Source organism: Pantherophis guttatus, chromosome 6 (assembly GCF_059756535.1).
Source record: "Pantherophis guttatus breed Tessera chromosome 6, ASM5975653v1, whole genome shotgun sequence".
In the NCBI taxonomy this organism is placed as follows: Eukaryota; Metazoa; Chordata; class Lepidosauria; order Squamata; family Colubridae; genus Pantherophis; species Pantherophis guttatus.
Genome location: NC_142068.1, coordinates 64,045,872 through 64,068,181, shown reverse-complemented (window position 1 = coordinate 64,068,181; position 22,310 = coordinate 64,045,872). Strand labels below are relative to the sequence as shown.

The window sequence follows — 22,310 nt, the reverse complement described above, 5'->3', positions numbered from 1 at the left end:
ATTGCTTACATTCCTTTGAGTACATGGACTTGCTTTTAATCCTTTTGTGTGGCTTAAGTCATTTAGAATTTATCTAGAATTTAGCATTACAGTAAATCATGCTGATATTTCTCTTAACGCTCAGCACCTATTTGCTATGAAGAGTCGATTCTATTTTCTACTGCCAGTTTATTCAAGTTGTTTGAGTGGCATAGATAAAATAGTTTTCGTGCATTTTAATCTAAATTATAGAAATAGCAGGCAAACGTCTTGGAAGAATGACTACAAATTTAGTAAGAGATATATAATTCAGATTAAATTCCCAATCAATGAAGGTAAGGAAAATCCCCTAAGTGTGTTATGCTATGCCCCTTTTAACCATAAAATATGGCTAAAAAGATATGGCTCATTAATTCTGATAGGATGGAGTCCTCATTCTTGAGTCTAACTGGACCCCCATAACGATGTCTTTATTTTATTATATGCATCAGACCGCAACATTAGAAAGTTCAATGGCTATAAGATGGTGAGCAGATCTACCAGTTAAACAAGGGCTAGGTCAGCTAGATGCCTGTGTGAATGGAATGAAAAATTAAAGTACTCAGATACATGTTTGAACTTCAATTTTAATCCAGTCTGAAAATGTTCACAAGTTTACAGTTGTATGAATGTCTACATTTTACATACTTCTCTAGTATGGTCTGATATGAAAAGGAAGTCAGAAACCTGCATTCTGGGGTTTTTTTTTCCTGTCGTAACCTGTTCTAGTGCAAATGTCAATAATAATGTTTGTATTTCAGTTGTCTTGATCAATGTATTCCATTTGCATCAATTTTCTACTTTCAGGATAGATGATAACTCACCAGATTCATTTAGTTCCTGGAAGAAGAAAGGGAGAAAACATTCAGGGACTGATATGATTACAAAAGCTCTACCAAAAAGCAAGTTGGATGCATAAAGTCCAGTGCCTATAGCTGTTTTATTCATTAACCAATGAATGAATTCATTAAACACATCTATCAATGTGTTCTAGAAATCTGTCATATAAACTTGCTATATGACAACTATAAAATCTTATCTGGCACAGCTTCATGGAGTCTTTCTAGCCTCAGATATGAATTTTACCTTAGACCAAGTAAGATTTCATCATCTAAACCAGGTGTCTCCAACCCATGATTCATGGGTTTCATATGGCTCTGGATAGTTAGAATGCAGCCCCACAAGATCATATACGTTATTGTATGATTTATATACATTATATCTATTATATGTTTTATATGCAGCCCAAGACAACTCCTCTTCACTCAATCCAGCCCAGGCAAGTCAAAAGGCTGGACATTCATGATCTAAACCCAGTACTGTAATTCGTAACAGCAACAGTTCTCTGGGACTTAAGCATTAGAAAGTATTACCACTACTTACTATAAGCCCTCAAATGAACCTAGAATTTTCTTTATGTCTGGAATACATTCTTCACTACTTTTGTTCCTGTTCGTGTTTCCCTAGAAACACGAGCAGGGAGAGCATCACACAAATGGAAAAGGGTAAATGTTATAAGCATAATTTTTTCTGGCATTGTTAATCATATTTCATTATATCTTTGGTTGTTTGTGAGAACAATTCAGAGCAACAGACACTGACTTCAAAAAAAGACAGTGACTTTAAAAAAAAAAAATTACACTGACTTTAAAAAAAAAAATTATAGGGCAAGGCCTACAATTAGTTTGCAACATCCTGAGAAATTTCTCTGTTAATGAAACTAAAGAAACCTGTTAAATGTTCTACGCTGGAAAAAAGAAAGATAATAATGTAGAACAACTGTTTTTGGAACTTTTCAAGCTCCAATTATAGTTTTAATAAATTCAATTATTGGAGATGGTTTTTAAAATCAACCCAAAAAGAAACCAGATGATTCTGCCTGCCGAAATGGAATTTTTATTGAACATTGCTAACTAGAACTATGTAGAAAAATAGTTACTGTCGAAGAAAAATACTTCCCAGTAGATTTTCAAAATGATTAAAATGTGAACTGTATCATTTGATTCATCTCAATTCCTAGGGCCTCAAAACATAATGTGTGTCATATGTAAGGAAATTTAATAGAACCTACATGTAACAAAAGTGAAAATATCTTACATTCCTTAAAACCATACAGTGTATAATCTTTGAATGCAGTATACTGCTGAACATTTGTTTTTAAAAAAATAACTACATGAGCTAAATAATATAAATCTATTTTTAAAAAAACTAATGAGACTTATTGATTCTTCCTTCCCAGTAGATACAATGACTTTGATATTAGCTATAAAACACTGAAGACAAGAATAGACCCCAGAGTATTTAGGTTTAGAAGTCAACGCTTGTTCATTGTGTGCACACACACAAATATAAGAAGATGGAGCAAGAAATACAGATCTATTTTTTCCTTCAGGGCCATTTTTTAAAAGTATACAATAAAATCTTACTTTCTTTTTCAGAAATGTGACACTTTTTTTTGCAAAACATATTGTTTCCGGAAAAAAATAATGTTGAAGACTAAAGCTAAAAACCAAATAATAACTTTAAATGCACCCATGGGAGTAAGAAGAGATATCTCTTAGAACAAATAACTGATTGATGTCAAGAAACAACTTTTCATTATTATTATTAGTAGTAGTAGTATAACTATTCAATGAAGATTTAAGGTGTTTTTTTTTTTACAATATATCAGGCTGATGATAGGTTATAAAAAAACTTTTAAGACATAATATTTCAAATGTCAAAAACACCAGAAATAAACTTGTACAAATTAATGATTGAGGGCTCCTTGGTGCTCTCTGAGCTTGCTTGTTTTCTTGCAGATGTTTCATTATCTAACATGTTACCTAGTTAGGGTAGCAAAACATCTGCAAGAAAACAAGCAAGCTCAGAGAGCACCAAGGACTCCCCATTTCAATAATATGGCCCTGATAAAATGTAATAAAGCTATTTCCATTTATTTAACTTTAATCCTGGACCCAAATTTTTAGGACATTAAAACTACAATTGAGGAATAAGCAACAAAGAAATCATAAATCTGAACATCAAGTATCAAAATGGATAACAAGAGGTCTATTTTTAAAAATGAAATTGTTACAAACTTCTCAACTATTCTTTTCTCACCTTAACAATATCTAGACCTCCAACGAGTTCCCCTTTCACATACAACTGTGGGTAAGTTGGCCAGTTTGAATATTTCTTTAATCCTTGCCGCACCTGAGAAATGTAGACTTGATTAATGTTCCACATTATAGATTTCTAAACTCCGTAATAAGAGAATTGCTTTTGAACAACGTACCTCTTCATTCTCCAGTATGTCAAAAGTCTCATAATCCACACTAAATAAAAAAAGACATTGACACTTATTTTACCTTGAAAGAAATAGTTAACAGTTTTGAAAGGTAGCCTACTCTCAAAGAGTAACCTGCTTAGAAAAATTGTCAGGATCTGTGCTGCCTTTTTATTTCTCTATTTTATTTAAGGCTTCTCCCAATGTCAGCATGGGCAGAATTGCCAATAAAGCTGCAATCTTGAAACAGGTGCAGGAGGGGAATAGAGGAGACATTTCTTTTGGCAGCTCTGCAGCCACCAGCAAACAGAATAATGCAGCCACATAAATGAAGGTGTTTTTTCCCCTCAAACCAAGTGAATGGTCCAGGGAAAAAAAAGTTACAGAGGCAAAGCAAGGAAAAGTACAAGTATAGAAGCACAACATGGAAATTTGTAAGGACTCTATCCTGGTCAGAAATAGAAGAAAAAATTCAGAAGAAATTCCAGAGAGAGGAAATTAAGGCAGAACAATTTTTTTAAGAAGAAAACATTACCATATAATAGTACTACTATGAAGTAGATAGTATTGTTGTAATAGTAATTTTACAGTAATATAGGATAGTAAGTATAGGATAGGATAGTAATATGGGATAGAAGCTATATACAACACATATAAGCTAGTAAATTTCATAATTTATACTTCGTTTTTATTTTTCAAAATAAAACACCCCCAAACCCTTATAGGGGGATTTTTGGGGGGGAAAAGAATCACCTGTCCAGAGTTCACTGCTTTTGTGGCTCTTTTGAGTCAATCAGTCTAACTGGAGACAATTTTTAAAAAGAATCCTAACACTTACCAAGAAAGAGTGGTTAGGAATATAGCAATGGCAATAAGATTTATATACCGTTTTCATAGTGCTTTACAGTCCTCTCTAAGCAGTTTACAGAGTCAGCGTATTGCCCCCAACAATCTGTCTCATTTTACTGACCTCGGAAGAATGGAAGGCTGAAAGAGTCAACCTTGAGCCAATCAGGTTCGAACTGCTGGAGTGAGCAGTGAATTAGCCTGCAGTACTGCATTCTAACCACTGCACCACCATGGCTCTTATAATCAAAGCATACTGAACTTGATCAAGGGGATTTAAAGTGAACTCTAAGAGGGCTAGAGATGGAAACCTGAACAAAAGATCTTGAGCATGAGATCTAATTCTGATTATGTAGTTTACAAGGTTAGCATTACAGTCCTAAACTGACTACTGAGATGACACTATTAGAGTCCAAGTCAGCTTGCCACTGAGAGAACCAACAGAACTGATGAATGGAAATGAGGGGTTAGGGTTAGGATTAGTTGCCAAATCTGGTAAAATGTCTTTCTTCTATTTAATTATTAACTATGATAATAGTAGGCAACCAGATACAAAGAGCCTTCCAGTATATAGAGGAAGAGTGCAAAAATGCAGAGGGGACAACAAAAGATACAATCAGTGAATTAATGGATATTGAAAAGATAAAAGTACTATAAAGATTAAAAAGCTAAGAATTAACATACCAAAGATGTTTTTAATCTTTATAATGTTTTTAGTTTAGATCATGTATAATGCAAGAAAATAATATGCTGGCATATTTTAACAAAATTTAAGATAATACATTAGTTACATACCCAGTATTATTTAGAATTTCTATAATCTGCTTGCTGAATCCACACTTTGCCGTCTAAAATAAGAATAAAAGAACAAATCATTGTTTTCTACTAGATTAACACATATGTATTAATTTTAAAGTTGTGGCAAACAGATTTTAAAAAATTAAGATAGTCTTTAGATGTTTACATTCTCCAACCTGAAATCCTCAAAAGACAGCAGATCACTACTCAAACATTATTTTAATTCTCAAAATATTTAGAAGGCAACAGGTTGGAACAATTCATAAATAAGGAACAAAAAAATAAGACATTCTAAAAATTAATGTGAGCAATTTTCCCCCCGTCTTCACCTTAGAATGATATTTATACCAGTTTATCAGATATGTAGTACATTCTGCTGTGAACTTTCTACATGTCTATATACCTAACTATACATGAAAGCATGGTTGCAGGTAGTCCTTGTTTAGTAACCACAATTGGAACTGGCAACTAGATCATTAAATGAAGTGGTTGGTAAGTGAAACTGCAACTTTAATTATCATGTCTTCAGCTTTCCTTTAAAGACCTTCATGCAAAGGTTCTAAATGCAAAGATTGGTCACAAAGTTATGCTTTCATCGCTGGCACAACTGTAAATGGTCACTAAACAGGAACAATAAAGTAGTATTGGCCTCAAATGTTACTATCAAACTCCTCAAAAACTATACTTCAGGAACGCTTTTCTCATGACAAATGGCTGTTTGCATTTGTATTTAGTTAGTTTTCTAGCCAAAAAACACATAGAGTTATACTTTCTAGTTCCAGAAATACATAAATACTGTACTTTCATGCTCTGACCTTTCGACCACATTTTCCAGATGACATTCCTTCATAATCTGGGATTGTAGTTCTTAGGATTCTTATACAAACCATAATAGGTGGGAATTCTGACACTATGGTTCTATTGTATATAGAAGTCATAAAGTTGGGAACAGCTAATGCATTATTGTAATAAGTTACAATGTTCATCAAACTAAAGCATTCTTACAAATCTTACCTGTTTATTCCCTTTCATGAATAGCATCACAGGGGCCTTGTTTATCAAATCTTTGAGCCTAAAAAAGGAAAAGATTGATAACATCTTGGCATTAACTTGTAAGAGAATATAGATCAAAAACAGAATTTCACTGAAACATGTCACTCTTCTTTCAACGATTTTATGTTTACTTATTTTTCTCTCATAACAAGATATGGATTTTAAAATTATTTTCTAACAATGCTTTTCCATGTATAGATTTAAACAATCTCTAAAATTGGCTGTTTACAACTGCTGATTTATATTAGAAATGCATTAGAGTAGTATTTAGTCTGTTTTTGAAATAAGATTAATGTAACATACACAGTAGTGACTTCCAATTATTGTCATGAATTTATAATAATTTTAAACACAGGAAAAGGGAACATTTATTTCCAAAAATGGCGAACAAAGCTTAATATAAAACCAGAAGTGGCTAATCCCAAAAAGCAACTATATCAATAATAAAGATAAAAATTTCTAAAAAATGGCTAGCAATGGATTCTCAAGCATTAACTTTTTTTCTTAAAAGTCCAGCCAGAATCACAGCACTTAATCTCTACTGAACATAGTAGGAATTACTTCAAAATAATCCAAAAAACAGTGGTGATGATTTAGTATCTTGAAACCACTTTGGTCAACTTTATTCAGTTTCTAATATAATCATGATTATTCAAATATATTTTGTAAATAATGCGACGTGTTTTTCTTCTGCACTCCGCCTTGTTAGTATCCTGCAGTAAAGCTGTTTTAATTAACAGGCTCTGTGATAGCATTTTAACAGTGAGAATTGCTAATATACAAAAATAATGAAACAACAGTAAAATCTCAGCAAATCTGTGCCTATGAATATGTGTAGTCAACATCAGCAGTTTCCAACCTTTCTGGCTTTGCAGACTGGGGGGGGGAGGGGGGGCAGAGGGGATCGTTCCATGCAAACGATGGACAGCATGTATGTGCAGCTCCATTTGCACAAGCGGCATGTACATGTACCCACTACTCACACAAATGGAGGTGTGTACACATGACCACCCGTCTTATCCACATGCAAGTGGAATTGCACATGGATGTCTGCACTCACCCGCCGCTTCTGCGGCTCTGATCTGAACAGGCTGCGGCCCGATAGTGAGCCACGGCCCGGGGGTTGGGGACACCTGGTCAACAGGATAAAGACAAAGGGAACATTTGAAGAACATTCCTACACCAGAGTATCAGTTTCAGTCTTACAAGAAGTATTATAATGACTGCAAATTTACTAGAAATATTCCCACCTTTCCGACTTCTAAAGAAAACCGGAACATGTCATTTCAAATAGGGTCAAAAGCCTTTCAAAACCTCATAATGGAACATTCTGGGATAAAAGTGTTTTGATCTAGAAATATTTTGCATAACTATTTTTTATGTGAGTTATGTTCTCTTGAGGAACAGGAAGAATAATGTATTTTAAAAAAATTATACTGTTTGAATTTGAAAGAACTGAAGATAAATTCTCCTTAAGCCATTAGTATAGAGAATAAAAACCTATGGGTTTTCCAATGAATACAGATATATTTTTTCCATCCTTGGTGACTGACCAAACTACTTGCGACAAATCTGATTTCGCAATTGTCATTTTGTAGAATAGCAATGAGTATTCTTACACTTAAGTATTAAAAAAAGAAAGAAATCAAGGTGAAAACACAAAAGAAAAAAGAAGACGCACATATCACACATTGTTGTACAGGTTTTCTTTTGTAGCACGAAAAAGAAAACTAACAATGCTACAAAGTGGACAGCAATTAAATTCAAACATGGAATATACCCATTTTCTTCTTTACGAAAACAAAATGTACCATACCTGTCTTCTAATTTGTGTGCCTTAGGGCAGACTGTATCCAATTCGCCTGAAGCCTCAAGCTCCTAAAATACAAAAATGTGTATTCGTAAAATAGTTTTTTAATAAGATTTTTTTTTTTAAAAAAAGAAACAGATGATTTTAATTTCTAACCTTAACAATGTCCAGTCCACCTATAAGCTCTCCGTTTACATATAACTGAGGATAAGTAGGCCAATTGGAGTATGTTTTTAGACCTTGGCGCACTTCTTCATCAGAAAATATATCGAAGCTGCTAAACAAAATGTTGTGTTTGTTAAGAATTTCTATGATTTGTCTGCTGAAACCTGGAAGATTGCGGGGGGGGGGGGGAGGCAAAAAGAAAAAAAAGCACAATTTTTAATGAAACTGTATCGATCTTAAAACTAACAGAAGTCTCCCACAAAATTAAATTATGATAAAATAAAGGGATATGTCTACATTTACAAAGAGAAGGACTACGGCAGTGATGGCTAACCTTTTTGCCATCGCATGCCAGGAGCGGGGGGTGGGGTCGCGTGCAAGTGCCCACACCCATATTTCTATGCACCCTGCCCCCGCACATGCGCGCATGAGCCCCCCGCACTCCAGAGCCTTTCTAGGAGTCTGGGGAGGGCGAAAACGGCTACCCCCCCCCAGAGGCACTCCGAAGGCCGAAAACAGCCTGTTTGTCGACTTCTAGAGGCCATTTTCGCCCTCCCCAGACTCCTAGAAAGGCTCTGGAGGCTGGGGAGAGCAAAAAACCGGCCTTCTGGCCCCACCATAAGTTGGCAAACGGGCCATTTCTGGCATCCAGAGGGAGTGGGGAAGGCTATTTTCACTCTCCTCAGACTCGTAAAAAGGCTCTAGAGGCTGGGGAGAGAGAAAAATAGGCCTTCCCCACCACCACCCCCGAGGCCCTCCAGAGGTAGGAAACTGTCTGTTTTCCTACTTCTGATGGGCCCAGAAGGCCCAAGCTCGCGTGCCCACCGATATGGCTACACATGCCACCTGTGGTACATGTGCCATAGGTTCGCCATCACAGGACTAGAGGGTGACATGATAGCAATCTTCCAGTACTTGAGACGCTGTCACAGAGAAGAGAGGATCAGCCTATTCTCTAAACTAAGCAACTGAAGGGAGGACAAGAAGTAATGTGTGGAAGATCATTAAAAAGAAATCCAACCTAGAACTAAGGAGAAATTTCCTACAGTGAGAACAATTAATCAGTGGGATAGCTTGCCTCCAGAAGTTGTGGGTGTTCTCTCACTGGAGGTTTTCAAGAAGAGATTAGACAACCATCTGCCCAGAATGGGATCTCCTGCTCGAGCAGCGAGTTAGACTAGAACACCTCCAGTGCAGTGGTGGGATTCAAAAATTTTTACTACCGGTTCTGTGGGCGTGGCTTGGGGGTGTGGCGTGGCTTGGTGGGCGTGGCAGGGGAAGGATACTGTAAAATCTCCATTCCCTCTCCACTCCAGGGGAAGGTTACTGCAAAATCTGCATTCCCTCCCCACTCCAAGGGAAGGTTACTGCAAAATCCCCATTTCCTCCTGATCAGCTGGGACTCAGGAGGCAGAGAATAGATGGGGGCGGGGCTAGTCAGAGGTGGTATTTACCGAACTACTCATAATTTCCACTACCGGTTCTCCAGAACTGGTCAGAACCTGCTGAATACCACCTCTGCTCCAGGGTCCCTTACAGCCTTGTTACTCTATATTTTATGTAGTTCCTATACACAATATATAAGACTCATAATTTTATTCTAGCATCATTATCAACTCCTAATAGCATATTTTTCTTCCTCCCCAACTGTGGCCACTGTTGAAAATATGTTTACATTAATGAAAAGTTCATGGCTGACTCAGAGAATTTTTGCTTAATGTCAGTTAACAAACATTTTAATAATTCAAGGTATAAAACTGAGCAGCAGCCAAGAAGTGGAGAATTTAGGAAAAGGGCCCAATGATATAGTATCACTTACCCATCTCCTTAATTTCAATTGTACAACTGTGATATTTGATATTTATACTTCAGTATCAAACATGTTATTTTACTGTTAACTCCATTTAAACAAGAGCAATAAAACTACCTAGAAAACAAAATTTATACTGTATATGTGCATGTGTATATAATCTTGTCTACTATATTTAAATTTTCTCCTTACAAAACAGAAACCTTTCTTATATATAGCATGTGTTGCTATATATATTCACAGCTTTGCACGGTATCTGAAAAATATTGCCCAATTTACAAGAAGTTCCAAGACACCAGATATATTATGACAGTTTTAAAATAAGTGCACATTCTAAGCAACCTATACAAGATTTCTATCTGGCAAATTTTCCCATTACTTTTGTTTTGTACTGTAGCTTGAGGTCTTCATAATCTGCATTTTGAGCCAAGAGCAAACAGTATTTATTTATATGATGTATAAGTTGCTTTTCTTCGTAGAACTGAAGCATTAAGTTCTTGTACTGCCTCGAGTGAAACAAGAATCCTGATCTCCCTTCTTTCCCCATTCATCTGGGAGTTCATTAGTAAACAGCTACAGGGTGATTGCTGATGGTTATTTTGCTACCAATATATTAATTCATTTCTACAGTAAGAGGCTTCTAAAGAAAAGAGCACCAACACTTTATTTTAGCTGTAGGCAACTATAAACAGACAAAAAGATTGATTGATGGGACTTCATTTTTAAGGGTTAAAGTAGCAGGCTGAAAATGTTATTATGCTTAGGGTAAAGTGCCAACATCATACTTTATTCCCATAACAAAATATCTGACTTTTTTTAAAAAAGCAAATGCAATCTGAGCAATGCAAAAGCTAATGAAAGCACGTCTGAAGTGTATATTTAAGAACATACAGACCAAGGCTGCATAATGAGAATGTACACTAAAAGAGATGGAAAGCTACATATAATCGTTGTGTAATACTAATGATGTCAGCAAGCAAAAACACCTATAAGCAGGGAGCTAGGGCACAGATGAAATATAACATTGTTGTAAATAGATTTTACATAGGCAGTGATGAAATACCAGCCATAATAAGGACTGCTGATTCCAATAATTTAATTATACTCAGATACAAATGGAAAACCATTGCCTTTTTTATGCCAATTAGTCTGGACACAATCTGTTAGGAACTTTAGAACCAGTAACTCTGTGTAGTTGATATCCTGTTCTGAACAGTTATACGGTGCTTATAAGGCAATCTTATAGAATTTTATAATATACATCGTAACTATTGTTGTAATCTTCCCGAGGAAATAAGAGCCAAAATACAGATAATCTGTTGTTATAAATGTGCATGAGATTTATAGACAGATACAGCAGCAGCCAAAGAATAGCACAGTACAGCTAAAACCCATCTCTTCCTCACATTCATTTATATGCCGGTTATATTGCTGTTCTGGAATGAGTATGCATGCATAGCTTATCAATCAGTATTACACTAAACTCAGTAACTGAACTCAGTGAATCTGAATGAGAATTCCCATTGCTAAACAAGGTTGTTAAGTGAATCACGTCCAATTTTATGACCTTTCTTGCCAACTGTTATTAAGTGAATCAGCTGCAGTTGCTAAGTGAATCATACAATATTAAATGAATCCAGCGTCCCCTGTGGACTTTGCTTGTCAGAAGCCAGCTGGAAAGCTTGCGAACGGCAAACATGAAATCCTGGTACCCTGCAACCATTGTAAATACACGCTGATTGCCAAGCACCTGAATTTGGATTACATGATTGTGGGGATGCTGTGATGGTTGTTAAGTGCAAGGAACGGTCATAATTTTCGTTTTCAGTGCCATTACAACTTTGAACAGGTGTTAAATGGATGGTTATAAGTCGAGGATTAGCTGCACTTCTGTGAAAGAAATGATGTATACAGTACAGTGCTTACAGCAAGCCAATACACAGCAAATTAAGTAGAGATAGAAATATTTTGAAACAAAAGATAATGAAAAAAAAATTGAATAAAATTGTGTAAAGAGGAGAGTAATGATAATAAGTAGGTGCAACATTTGGTTCATTCGTCAAACAATGTCCTTAAAGATGAATCCATTATATATTATTACAAGAGATCCATTTTTTATTACTAACAAATATTGCTCAAAAATGATCCAGGTGCTATATAGAAGTTAATGAACTTGGAATCTTTTATATACTTAGAATAAATGTAGCTGAATGATTCTCATGTATACAGGTGTTCCAACCCACCTAAACTCCTTCCAAAGAGAACAAAAGATACAGTACTGACCTAAAGGATACAGGCACTACCCTGAAGTGGATGAAGCCGCCTTCTCCTCAGAAACCCACTGCGTAGCTCATTGATCCATATTATAAATGCGAAAGAAATCACTCCCAACCCTTTACCCATCTTCCACACTTAAAATATTATCATACTTTTAAGTGTTAAGGTTTCTTTTGTGTGGTTTAAGAGACAATGGAGTAATTATACTCTGATCACTTGTCTCTGCCAATGTTGGAATAGTTTCAGTCAAAACAAGAGTAGTATCTCTGTAAGCAACGATTTCTACATACCTTTTCTCCATATACTTCATATAGGACTAAACCTCTATTATCTCTTTCCCCGTTCCCCTTTCTATCCAAAATGATCTACAGGAAGTCTTTGACTTACAATAGTTCGCTTAGTGACCATTCAAAGTTACAATGGCGCTTAAAAAAGTGACTTATGACCATTCTCACACTTATGACCATTGCCAGCATCCCCATAGTCATGTGATTTACATTCGGATGCTCAACAACTGACTCACATTTATGACAGTTGCAATGTCCCAGGGTCATGTGATCCCCTTTTGCAATCTTCTGACAAGCAAAGTCAATGAGGAAGCCAGATTCACTTAATAACCATGTTACTAATTTAACAGCCACAGTGATTCACTTAACAAATGTGGCAAGAAAAGTTATAATATGGGCCAAAACTCACTTAACAACTTTCTCACTTAGCAACATAAATGTTGGGCTCAATTGCAGTCATACATTGAGGACTACCTGTACAGTACTCTTAACCTAACAATAACTCCTAAATCTCCTGAACCTAGAAAACCAGACCTAGGTCTAGCATAGCTGCAGTTAAGATGCACCAAGGCAACTGTGTCCTCCATCATTTAGCGCCCAGGCTAAATGAGTGAACTAGTAGAATTGCTAAAAAGAATGCTGATCAGTCCTGAGCATTCAGAGATCAGATTTTTTTAGAAAACCTATAACACAAAATTGTATATAGTAATAGCAATAGCACTTAGACTTATATACTGCTTCACAGTGCTTCACAGCCCTCTCTAAGCAGTTTACAGAGTCAGCATATCACACCCAACAATCTGGGTCCTCATTTTACCGACCTCGGAAGGATGGAAGGCTGAGTCAACCTTGAGCCTGGTGAGATTCGATCTGCCAAACTGCTGGCAGCCAGTGATCAGCAGAAGCAGCCTGCACACTAAACACTGTGCCACCACGGCTCTTATAAATTGTCCCACCACACAAACATTTAAAATAATTCTTACCACAGCGAGCTTCATGAGGTGTTCCCTTCATAAACAACATGCAAGGTGCGGCATTAATCAGTTTCTTGAGTCGTGAATTAAGGTCCTCCTTTTCATTATTAGCAGAAGCAGATGAAAGAGGTAAACTAGATGCATGTCGCTGAACTTTTTTGGTCAGTTCTGGTGCATGAGCACCATCCAATCGATCGATTTTCTGGGAATTCTGTCAACAGACAATAGCTGCTTTGATCAAATTGCAAAGGCTACAACAACACAATTCTAAAAACTATCACCATACGATAGAGAACAAAATCATATTGCTATATTAAAAGCCACAAGAAAAATTCAAACGCAGCAGCTGGTGTAAAATTCATTTCACGAGAAGTAATGAAACAGAGCATAGTAAGTTAGTAAACCCATCAGTGGGGCATGAGAATCAAAATTATTAAAACACAGCTTCTAAAATATCTAATAACTAAGTCAACACAATGACTTCTAAAATATCTAATAACTAAGTCAACACAATGAGCTTAGGTATCAAATTGATTTTAATATGGTTAATAACTGAAATGTAGTTTCTTGTAAATAGATTCTGAGACAATATTTAAAAAAACAGGAATACCTCCTGAGGCAGTATTTTAAAAATAGGAATTCTATATAGTTTAATTATGAAATTCCTAAAATTTTTATATAAATTGAATATTATAAACATTTAAATATTTATCTGGAAATAATGTATTCTCCTCCAAAGCATTAATTCAAGAAAGATAAAATAAGTTTACCTTAAAAAACAAGAACGTTGGAACAGAAGAAATTTCATGTTTTTCAGATACTTCCGGCACTGCTTCAGCTTCCAGCTTTTTTAAAAAAAGAAGGAAATATGATTTCGTTTCCAAAAGCTTATTTATAGTTTAGTTTGCACTGGCTGATCTTGTCTACACTATTCTTTTAGTCATGTTAAATGTTTAAAAAGGATTTCCGCACAAAAGTTTGTGACACATTTGCATTTAAATGAAACTCACAGGGCAGGCTTGTCATCCACTGAGCCTGCCATGTCAAAACAGGTTCAGAGGTTTTTATTTTGTTGCACATTTCAAAAGATGCCTAGAGGCTGTGAATAAAATTCGTGGTGCACTAGTGACCTAGTAAATTTTCAATCATATGCAGCTACTACTATATTGAAATCCATAAATCACTGACCCCAGTTATGTCATGATTACAGTGCTTATTTTCTGCCCACAGCAATTCTTGCTGTTTGCTCTATTGACTAATTTCAAGAGGCAGTACATCATGACTGACATTTCCAGCCTTCTGCAAATTATGAAGCAAAAAAAAAGGAGTATTTCTTCAATAAACTATTGATGCCTGGTACATTTTAGTTTTTAACTCCTGAAAGACTGTTAGGTATTAGCGCACTACTAAGTTGACAAGAGAAATTGACAATCCAATATCAAACTGCAAAAATGCAATTTGGAATGAGGCTTCCACAGAAGTCCTGATCTAATTTTGCATCCTTGGAAACTATTAATGGCCCGAACAATTTGGAGATGGAAAATAAGCGTAACATACATTTATGCTTTAATTATAATTTATAATTATAATAAAGCCATTAATTATAATGCTTTAGTAATCAAATTGTGTCTTTTATGTGTAATATAAATGTATTAGAACGACAGAGTATGAGTTGGTGACTTTTAGGCTTAAAATCTAAATTACTCAAAATCTGATTATTTGACCATAGAAAGATTCCTGTCTATTAAGATCCAGATGTTTTGAAATTGAACATATTTTGAAAGAATTCAAATATTTTTCTGGAAATGGCAAATGAACGTTTCTTTGCATAATATAGTCAAAACTACACAACTGAATGAATGACTTGAATAATAAAACAGTCTAAAACTATATATTTAAGACACAAACATTGGTGTGAAGGTATATGTTAATAAATAGAAGTAATTCTGCTAGCTTTCATTCACTGTAACAACCATAAATATTCATGTGAGTATTCAACAGTTATGCTTGAAATATATTAAAAACCATTAATTATGAAAAAGTAGTTAATATATAACTCTAGATACATAACACTTTAGGCTTTTTCAAACTTGCTCTCTTCCAAATCTGAGGACTTCAGCTTATATCTGGCTATCACAGTCCTAGCTGAGACATCTGGGAGCTGAAGTCTGCACATCAGGATGGTATCCAAGTAGGGAAATGCCTTATATGGGAATCTATAGGATAAATTTTGCACCTCTCTACAAGATGAAACAACACTTAGTAACTAGTTCACTTAGCAGCAGAACTGCCTGCCACAATTAGGGTCATTATCAAGGACAACCTGTAACACTATATTACTACTTATTTCCTACGAATACTCAGAATGCATTATAGACTGAATTTTAGGCTTATCTTTTAAAAAACTATGTGTTATGTATATTTCAGTTACACCAACTTTTCTTTTTAAAATGAATTTGTTTTTCTTGTCCCTTCAAAATTTTTACCAATTTTGCATTTTTCTATACTAATTCCCACGTATACATATTATAACACAGAGATATACATGTCTATATGTATAGTAGACTTATTTTTCCTTGATTATTTGAAACATCTTACTAGAAATTGTAAATATTCCCATACCCAGGATGACAGTACATGATACTGTGTATTAATATATATAATTTAAAGAGGCAGGCATTTTGGTCACCTGAACTGCATTGAAAAGTGAGAGATCTGCTTAATCAGCTGCATATGACAAATCAAATAATTAATACACTCTTACTAGAATAAAGTCTTTTGTAGGCCTCAGTTTATCCAAATTTGGATGTAACAGATAAAAACTGCATTTCAGACAACAAATTTTATCCTAAGCAAACCAGTTCACATTATGTACATTTAAACATATTCTGCTCATCTTATATACATGTTCTCCATTTGCCTTTTATTTGACATTCATCTCTAAGGTGACCTTCCCTCATTAGTCTGTTAAATCAAGGTCTTATTGTATGCTATCAATCTCAAAAGCCTCTATATAGGATTTATTAAAAATAAAGCATGTCAACAACTTTTCGAACTTAGCCGCTTTTACTGTCACTGTCGACCCTGTCGATGTTTAGTACAGAGTGAGGTCTGTACTGCTGTACTGTACTGGATGGCCAAGCATTACCCCCACTTTTATATCATCATTTTAACAGTTTATCCTGGTTTAAAAGTAAGAGTATAACAAATATTCACTTGTACTAAAGAAAGCATTTGATATGCCACCAATGAAAATGGAAAATAATTGTGAGTTTGAACAAAACTCACTTGCCCCAATTCACATTTTTTAAGTTAATTTGGAATAACTTCACATTTTTTGTTCAAAGTCAGCAATCATACCTATATTGACTTACTTTCACAAACATAACCTGTGGATGCTCTTTTGCTAGTTCAGCCATGACATTATTCATCTGAACACACTGAGGAGCCCATGGGGCCCAAAAATGAACCACCACTAAAGACCTGCAATAGAAAAAAAGAAACACATAGAAGTCAGGTATTTTTGCAGACCAGAGCAATGTAAAAAGCAACTAGAGGCACGGTGTAAGAATTTGGCACTGGAAAAAAACCTCCTTTTTGCCTAAAGAGAACCACTTGTCAGTCAAAATAGACAGTAGCAATGGATCAAGATTTTGACATGATACATTACCAGTCCCTATATTCCCTGCAGCATACCTACTGATTCTACTCAAGGCTGATCCAAATTCAACTCACATTCATTGCCGTTCCCTTCACATCCTCTTTACTGCTGCCAAAGAATAGATCCTGACAGCTGCTCCTCAGTGGGAAACTGAATATCAAAGACTTCCAATCCAACCATTCTCTGCATAACCACAAGGGTTACAAAGTTGAAAGTACCTTCTCATGTAATTGTTGGTACACAACTCCTACTTGCTCAGTTGTAGTTAAAAACATTCTGCATAGAAAGTTATGAAAAAAGAAATGTTTTTTTTCACTTTTTGAACTTCCAGGGACAAAATGAAGACCGTTCCTCTAAAAACAGAGTTGTGACCTTGGTAGAATGAAGAGCCAGAAAGTTGATCAGCTCTTCATAATTCCACTCCAGATATGAAGAGGACCTAAGATCAGCCACAAGTGTTCCAGTCAGTTGCACCTTGCAAGGAGACTACAAGACAGTGGTTTCTAGTGGGTTTAGAACTCTGGGAGGCAAGGGAATAGCCATCTTGCTCAAACCACGTGCTTTTTTTTCAAATCACTTTCACTGCTTTAACTGCTTTTCAGCTAAAAGGAACTTTTGGATTAACTAGCCTGAAACTTCAATCTTAGCATTTTAAATACAAGTTTAAAGTTTTTTTTAACCTTTGGAATAAATAGCAAAGAATGACTAGAACTTTGTTGCTGGGAAAATATACACAGACTAAGGGACTAAAATTTTGGAATTAATTATAAGAGTCCTTCCTGTGGGAAAACGTCAAAAAATGATTTATTGTTTTTTTTTTAAAAAAAGGATAGGTTGGCATATTGAAGGAACTAAAGGAACTAAAATAAACTAAAACTAAATATTACAATTAAAGGAAAAGAACAGTTAAATTTGACGTACTAATATAAAAATGGAGCAAAATATTTTAACATTGCACACATTGCAGAGTATTTTTAAACAATGGACCCAGATTTTAAGAGTGTCTGCTACTATTGATAAGCTGTGTTTAAAAGATGTTATGGAAGAGGGACAAGTTTTATTGTAGAACAGAGTTTCCCAACGTTTTTAGCTTTGCGGGCTGGTGAGGGGGGGAAAGAGTTGGTTCCACATGAGTAACTGGCAAGCATGCACATGCAGCTCCATTTGTGTGAGCCATGCGCACACATGCTTGCTGCTCACACAAATGGAGCATACACACACACTTGCCCACTTTTCATGCAAATGAGGGTGCACGTGCACATGCGCGTACACACTGGCCATTTCTATGGCCCGGTTGTAATCCTCTCACAGTCCACTAGTGGGCTGTAGCCCACAGGTTGGGGACCCCTGCCGTACTGATCTTAAAGTGGATTAAAAATGGCAGGCTGCATGATATGGAACAAGATGCTACAATCTACTAACCTACAAAAAAAATCGGCTTATACCTGAATATGTAAGAGAGATATAAAATAATAAACAAGAGAGCGGTCTGAATAATTTTCCTATATTGAACAAAAGAGATTTGTTAAAGCTTTGAAGAATTTTATAAGAAGGGACAAAGAATACAATGAAAAAGAATCAAGTTCTAGAACATTATTTGAAGGGCCAAAAATATCATGGTTGTTAGAAGTATAGGTTTTTTTTATCAAGGTTAAAATATACATTGTTATCTCTGTTAACATTTAATGAACGTTTGCCGACATCAGAATGGTAATGACAAAGTTTTGTGGATTTGTTTGTAGATATAAGATGGGATATGGGAGAAAGATCATTTTTTACATATTAAGAGAATAAGTTACTAAAATTGTTTATTCTTATTGGGCTATTGGAAAAGTCATTTCTTCATATATTTTTCTTGTTCTTTGCTATATTTTTTTAACTTTCTATTTTCTTTTTTTACACCATTTAGGATACAAACACATTCCAGCTTTGGAAAGATACTTCCGTGAGGGATATAGAAGAAAGAATTCTTAAATCTTTCCCACACATATTTTTATTTCATTTCAATGCACTATATTATTTCTATCTTCACCTAGAATAATTGTATCTAAAACGGATTTGTATCTATTTCTTAAAACTGTACTGTACCAGCATGTAAGAAAAACAATTAGTACAGCTTAGACTAAAGCTTTGTTCTGCTGAGTCACTGCAAAACTCCTCCTTTCCCACCGAAATACAGCTTAGTGCTCTCATTCTCATTTTCTAAAATGTGAAGGAGATAATGCCCTTCTCTCACCTCTATATTCATACATATTCATAGGTTGCAAGACTCCTTGGGGCCAAATTCTACATTCAGCAAGATCAGGGTTTTATTTTAATACCATCTTGCTCAGCACAAAAACTAGTTCTACAGAAATAATATACACAGTTCATGCATTCCCTCTCTAGTTCAATTCAGTTGTAAAAATAATAAGAAACAAGATGAAACTGGAGTAGCAAACCAAATTTCTGCCTAAATTATTTGATTTTCAGTGAAAAAAATTAAAGAATACACATAAGAAACCAGAGAACTACAGTAGTTCTTGACTTACAATTGTTTGTTTTGTGACTTTTTAAAGTTACAATGGCACTGAAAAAAGTGACTTACAACCAGTACTCAAACTTACAACAATCACAGCCTCCCCAGTCATGTGATCAAAATTCAGGTGTTTGGCAACTGGCATGTCTGCAGTGTCCCAGGTCATGTAATTGCCATTCACAATCTTCCCAGCCAGCTTCTGACAAGCAAAATCAATGGCTGAAGCTGGATTTGCTTAATGAGCATGTAATTCATACAATTTCACTGATTTGCTTAACAACCATGGCAAAAAATTGGTCCCAATTGTATCATAAGTTAAGGACAACCTATATGCATTCCCAACATAGGATTCACCTATTTATTAATGGCAAATAACATAAAAGAATTTAAAGATGAGATACTACATTTAATTATCCTCCTTTGGAAGATGCAGGTACACTTTCTTATCTGGCAAACATTATACTGAAGAACTAGAGTTTTATCAGAAAGGTTCTACAGTTAAAGAACAGAGAGGAGGCAACCTGTCAACACACTGTATTAGGTGGAATCCAGACATGATTTTACTGAAATCTGTGGGACTCGACATATTAACATATTTGTCACAAATCTCTTTTTCATTCAGACTCAATATTCCCAGATGGATTGACCTACATTGTTCACATACCCATCCAGACTACTTATAAAGCCTTTTACTTCTGTCTCATCATTCTCAGATGCTGCTCTATTGAACACCATCTTCCCTCCAAGAAGCCCATTCATTGTAACATGAACAGATGAACATTGTAACATGGAGGATGAATATGGTATTTAAAGAGTGCCAGGTCTTATGGCTGATTGATATGATGGGCAGATAAATGACTGCCATATAGTGACAGAAACATCTTCCTTTATGTCATAAGTGTTTACAGAAAAGATGCTGAATGGGATTAAAATGAGACCTGCAGACTGAGAAGACAAAGTGCAATTAAGTTTGACAAAACCATGACCATTTGCAGGGAGATGGAAAAAAAGCATGGGAAATCTTCTGGTATGGGGTCAAACGAATAAGACTGTGTAAGGGTGTAAAGGTGTGTGTATCTGTTGATATACATGCATCAAGACAGGTCCACTAGTACCATTTATGTCAGAAAACAGGGTAAAACAGGTTGACTCAGCCTTCCATCCTTCCGAGGTAGGTAAAATGAGCACCCGGATTGTGGGGGCAATAAACTGACTTTGTATAAAAAGAACACTGCTTGGGGGGGCCAAAAGCCCTAAGCAGCAGGTACATACAAAAGTATGAAGGCTATTGCTTAACGCATTGTAAGCCGTCCTGAGTCTCCGGAGAAGGGCAGCATATAAATCGAATGAATGAATGAATGAATGAATAAACTTCTTCTGTAAATAAACTTACTGTCTTGCTCTTAGGAAAGCTTTCTCAATTCATGCTAGCCTTCCCCAACCAGACAACCTGAAAATACCCTAGACCAGGGGTCTCCAAACTCTTTAACAACATCAGCTCCTTCATGGACTTTCACACTGTTGATCAACAAACTATATCATGAAAATAATTTAATAATTGCTAGTTTAACTAACTAATAGTGCTATAATAGTCAGAGGTCTATGGAGATTTTCAGACATGTAAGTCATAGTTGTCCCAAAGGTGCTTTTTCAAGAGGCAAGTGGACTTTCTTGTTTTTCTTTGAAGAGGTTTGGCTTTTCATCCAAGAAGCTTCTTCGGTGCTGAAGAAGCTTCTTGGATGAGAAGCTAAATCTCTTCAAAGACAAACAAGAAAGTCCAGTTGAAAAAGCACCTTTGGGGCATAGACAGAAGAATTTCCATAGACAGTGCTATAGCAGGGGTCTCCAACCTTGGCACCTTTAAGACTTGTGGACTTCAACTCCCAGAATTCCTCAGCCAGCAAAGCTGGCTGAGGAATTCTGGGAGTTGAAGTCCACAAGTCTTAAAGGTGCCAAGGTTGGAGACCCCTGCTATAGATAATGATGATGATGTCGACGACGACATACTGTCCACTTTGGGGACCCCATCTTCTATTCCTTAGCCAGCAAAAACTTTAATCCAAAGGTGCCTGGGGATAAGGAAAGATGAACCCCAACGGTAGCACTGTCCACAATGAAAGTTTTCGCATTTAAATCTCCAGCGGAGCCCCAGCAGAACCAGCCAGGCGGCAATTTCGATACTTGGCAGTGGCTTCCTTTCCTTTCCCCGTCCCAAGGAAACCCCAACGGAGCCTCATAACCGCGAAACGGCGACGGGATACCCACCTGTCCGGCCGCTGCAGCAAATCCTGGAACTGGGCCGAGGATGTCGCTTCTAGCAAGCTTCCCGCTGCTCCCTCCGCCGCCATCGTTGATGCTGACCTCAAAAGGGGGGGGCTATCCCTCCATTCGTGACGTTCTTTTATCACGCATGCGCCACCCTTCCGAAGTTGGCTCCTGCCTCCCGAATGGTAGCTGAAATCCCGCGCATGCGTGCCGGGATTCGGGCAGTCTCGTCAGAGAAGTCTGTTGGGCTAGAGGCTAGATAGAGCGATTGTTTGCATGGGAAGAGGGCAGCGCGACTGAGAAGTTGCCGGAGGGAAGATTCGAACTCTGTGCGGTGAATGGAGACGGGAGTTCCGAAGCTGAGCTTCGACGGGTTCCCCGCTGTGAACCCTGACATGAACGATGCTTTGAGCCAATTTAAAGGGTGCTTCAAGCTGTCGGCTGTTTTATAAATAATAAATAAATAAAACAAACGTGCGTTTTTTTCTGGACGTGTGTTGATCTCCGAAGGTCCCCTGGGTGACTTTGAACAGGTTGTCAGGTTAAGAAACCCGAGTTCC

The 22,310-nt window shown here is 36.3% G+C and overlaps 1 protein-coding gene across 1 annotated transcript; it reads right to left on the bottom strand.

Moving 5' to 3' along the window:
• Positions 1-587: 587 nt before the first annotated feature.
• Positions 588-21,943, bottom strand: GLRX3 (glutaredoxin 3). The gene is made up of 11 exons (XM_034436482.3): positions 21,751-21,943; positions 16,681-16,789; positions 14,077-14,151; positions 13,316-13,517; positions 7,950-8,122; positions 7,800-7,861; positions 5,945-6,002; positions 4,928-4,980; positions 3,296-3,335; positions 3,121-3,213; positions 588-858 (listed from the first exon to the last, which is right to left on the bottom strand). The coding sequence occupies exons 1-11, from the start codon at positions 21,831-21,833 to the stop codon at positions 808-810; spliced, it is 999 nt and encodes a 332-aa protein (XP_034292373.1). The 5' UTR covers positions 21,834-21,943; the 3' UTR covers positions 588-807.
• Positions 21,944-22,310: the final 367 nt, after the last annotated feature.

What these genes read in the sequence shown, in the direction of transcription:
- GLRX3 (XM_034436482.3), bottom strand. Translation starts at nt 21,833, where the DNA reads ATGGCGGCGGAGGGAGCAGCGGGAAGCTTGCTAGAAGCGACATCCTCG. An exon ending in ACCTCATGAAGCTCGCTGTG is followed by an intron (nt 8,123 to 13,315) that starts GTAAGAATTATT and finishes GCAATCTTCCAG; the next exon opens with GTTTCAGCAGACAAATCATA. An exon ending in TCATGAAAGGGAATAAACAG is followed by an intron (nt 4,981 to 5,944) that starts GTAAGATTTGTA and finishes TTCTTATTTTAG; the next exon opens with ACGGCAAAGTGTGGATTCAG.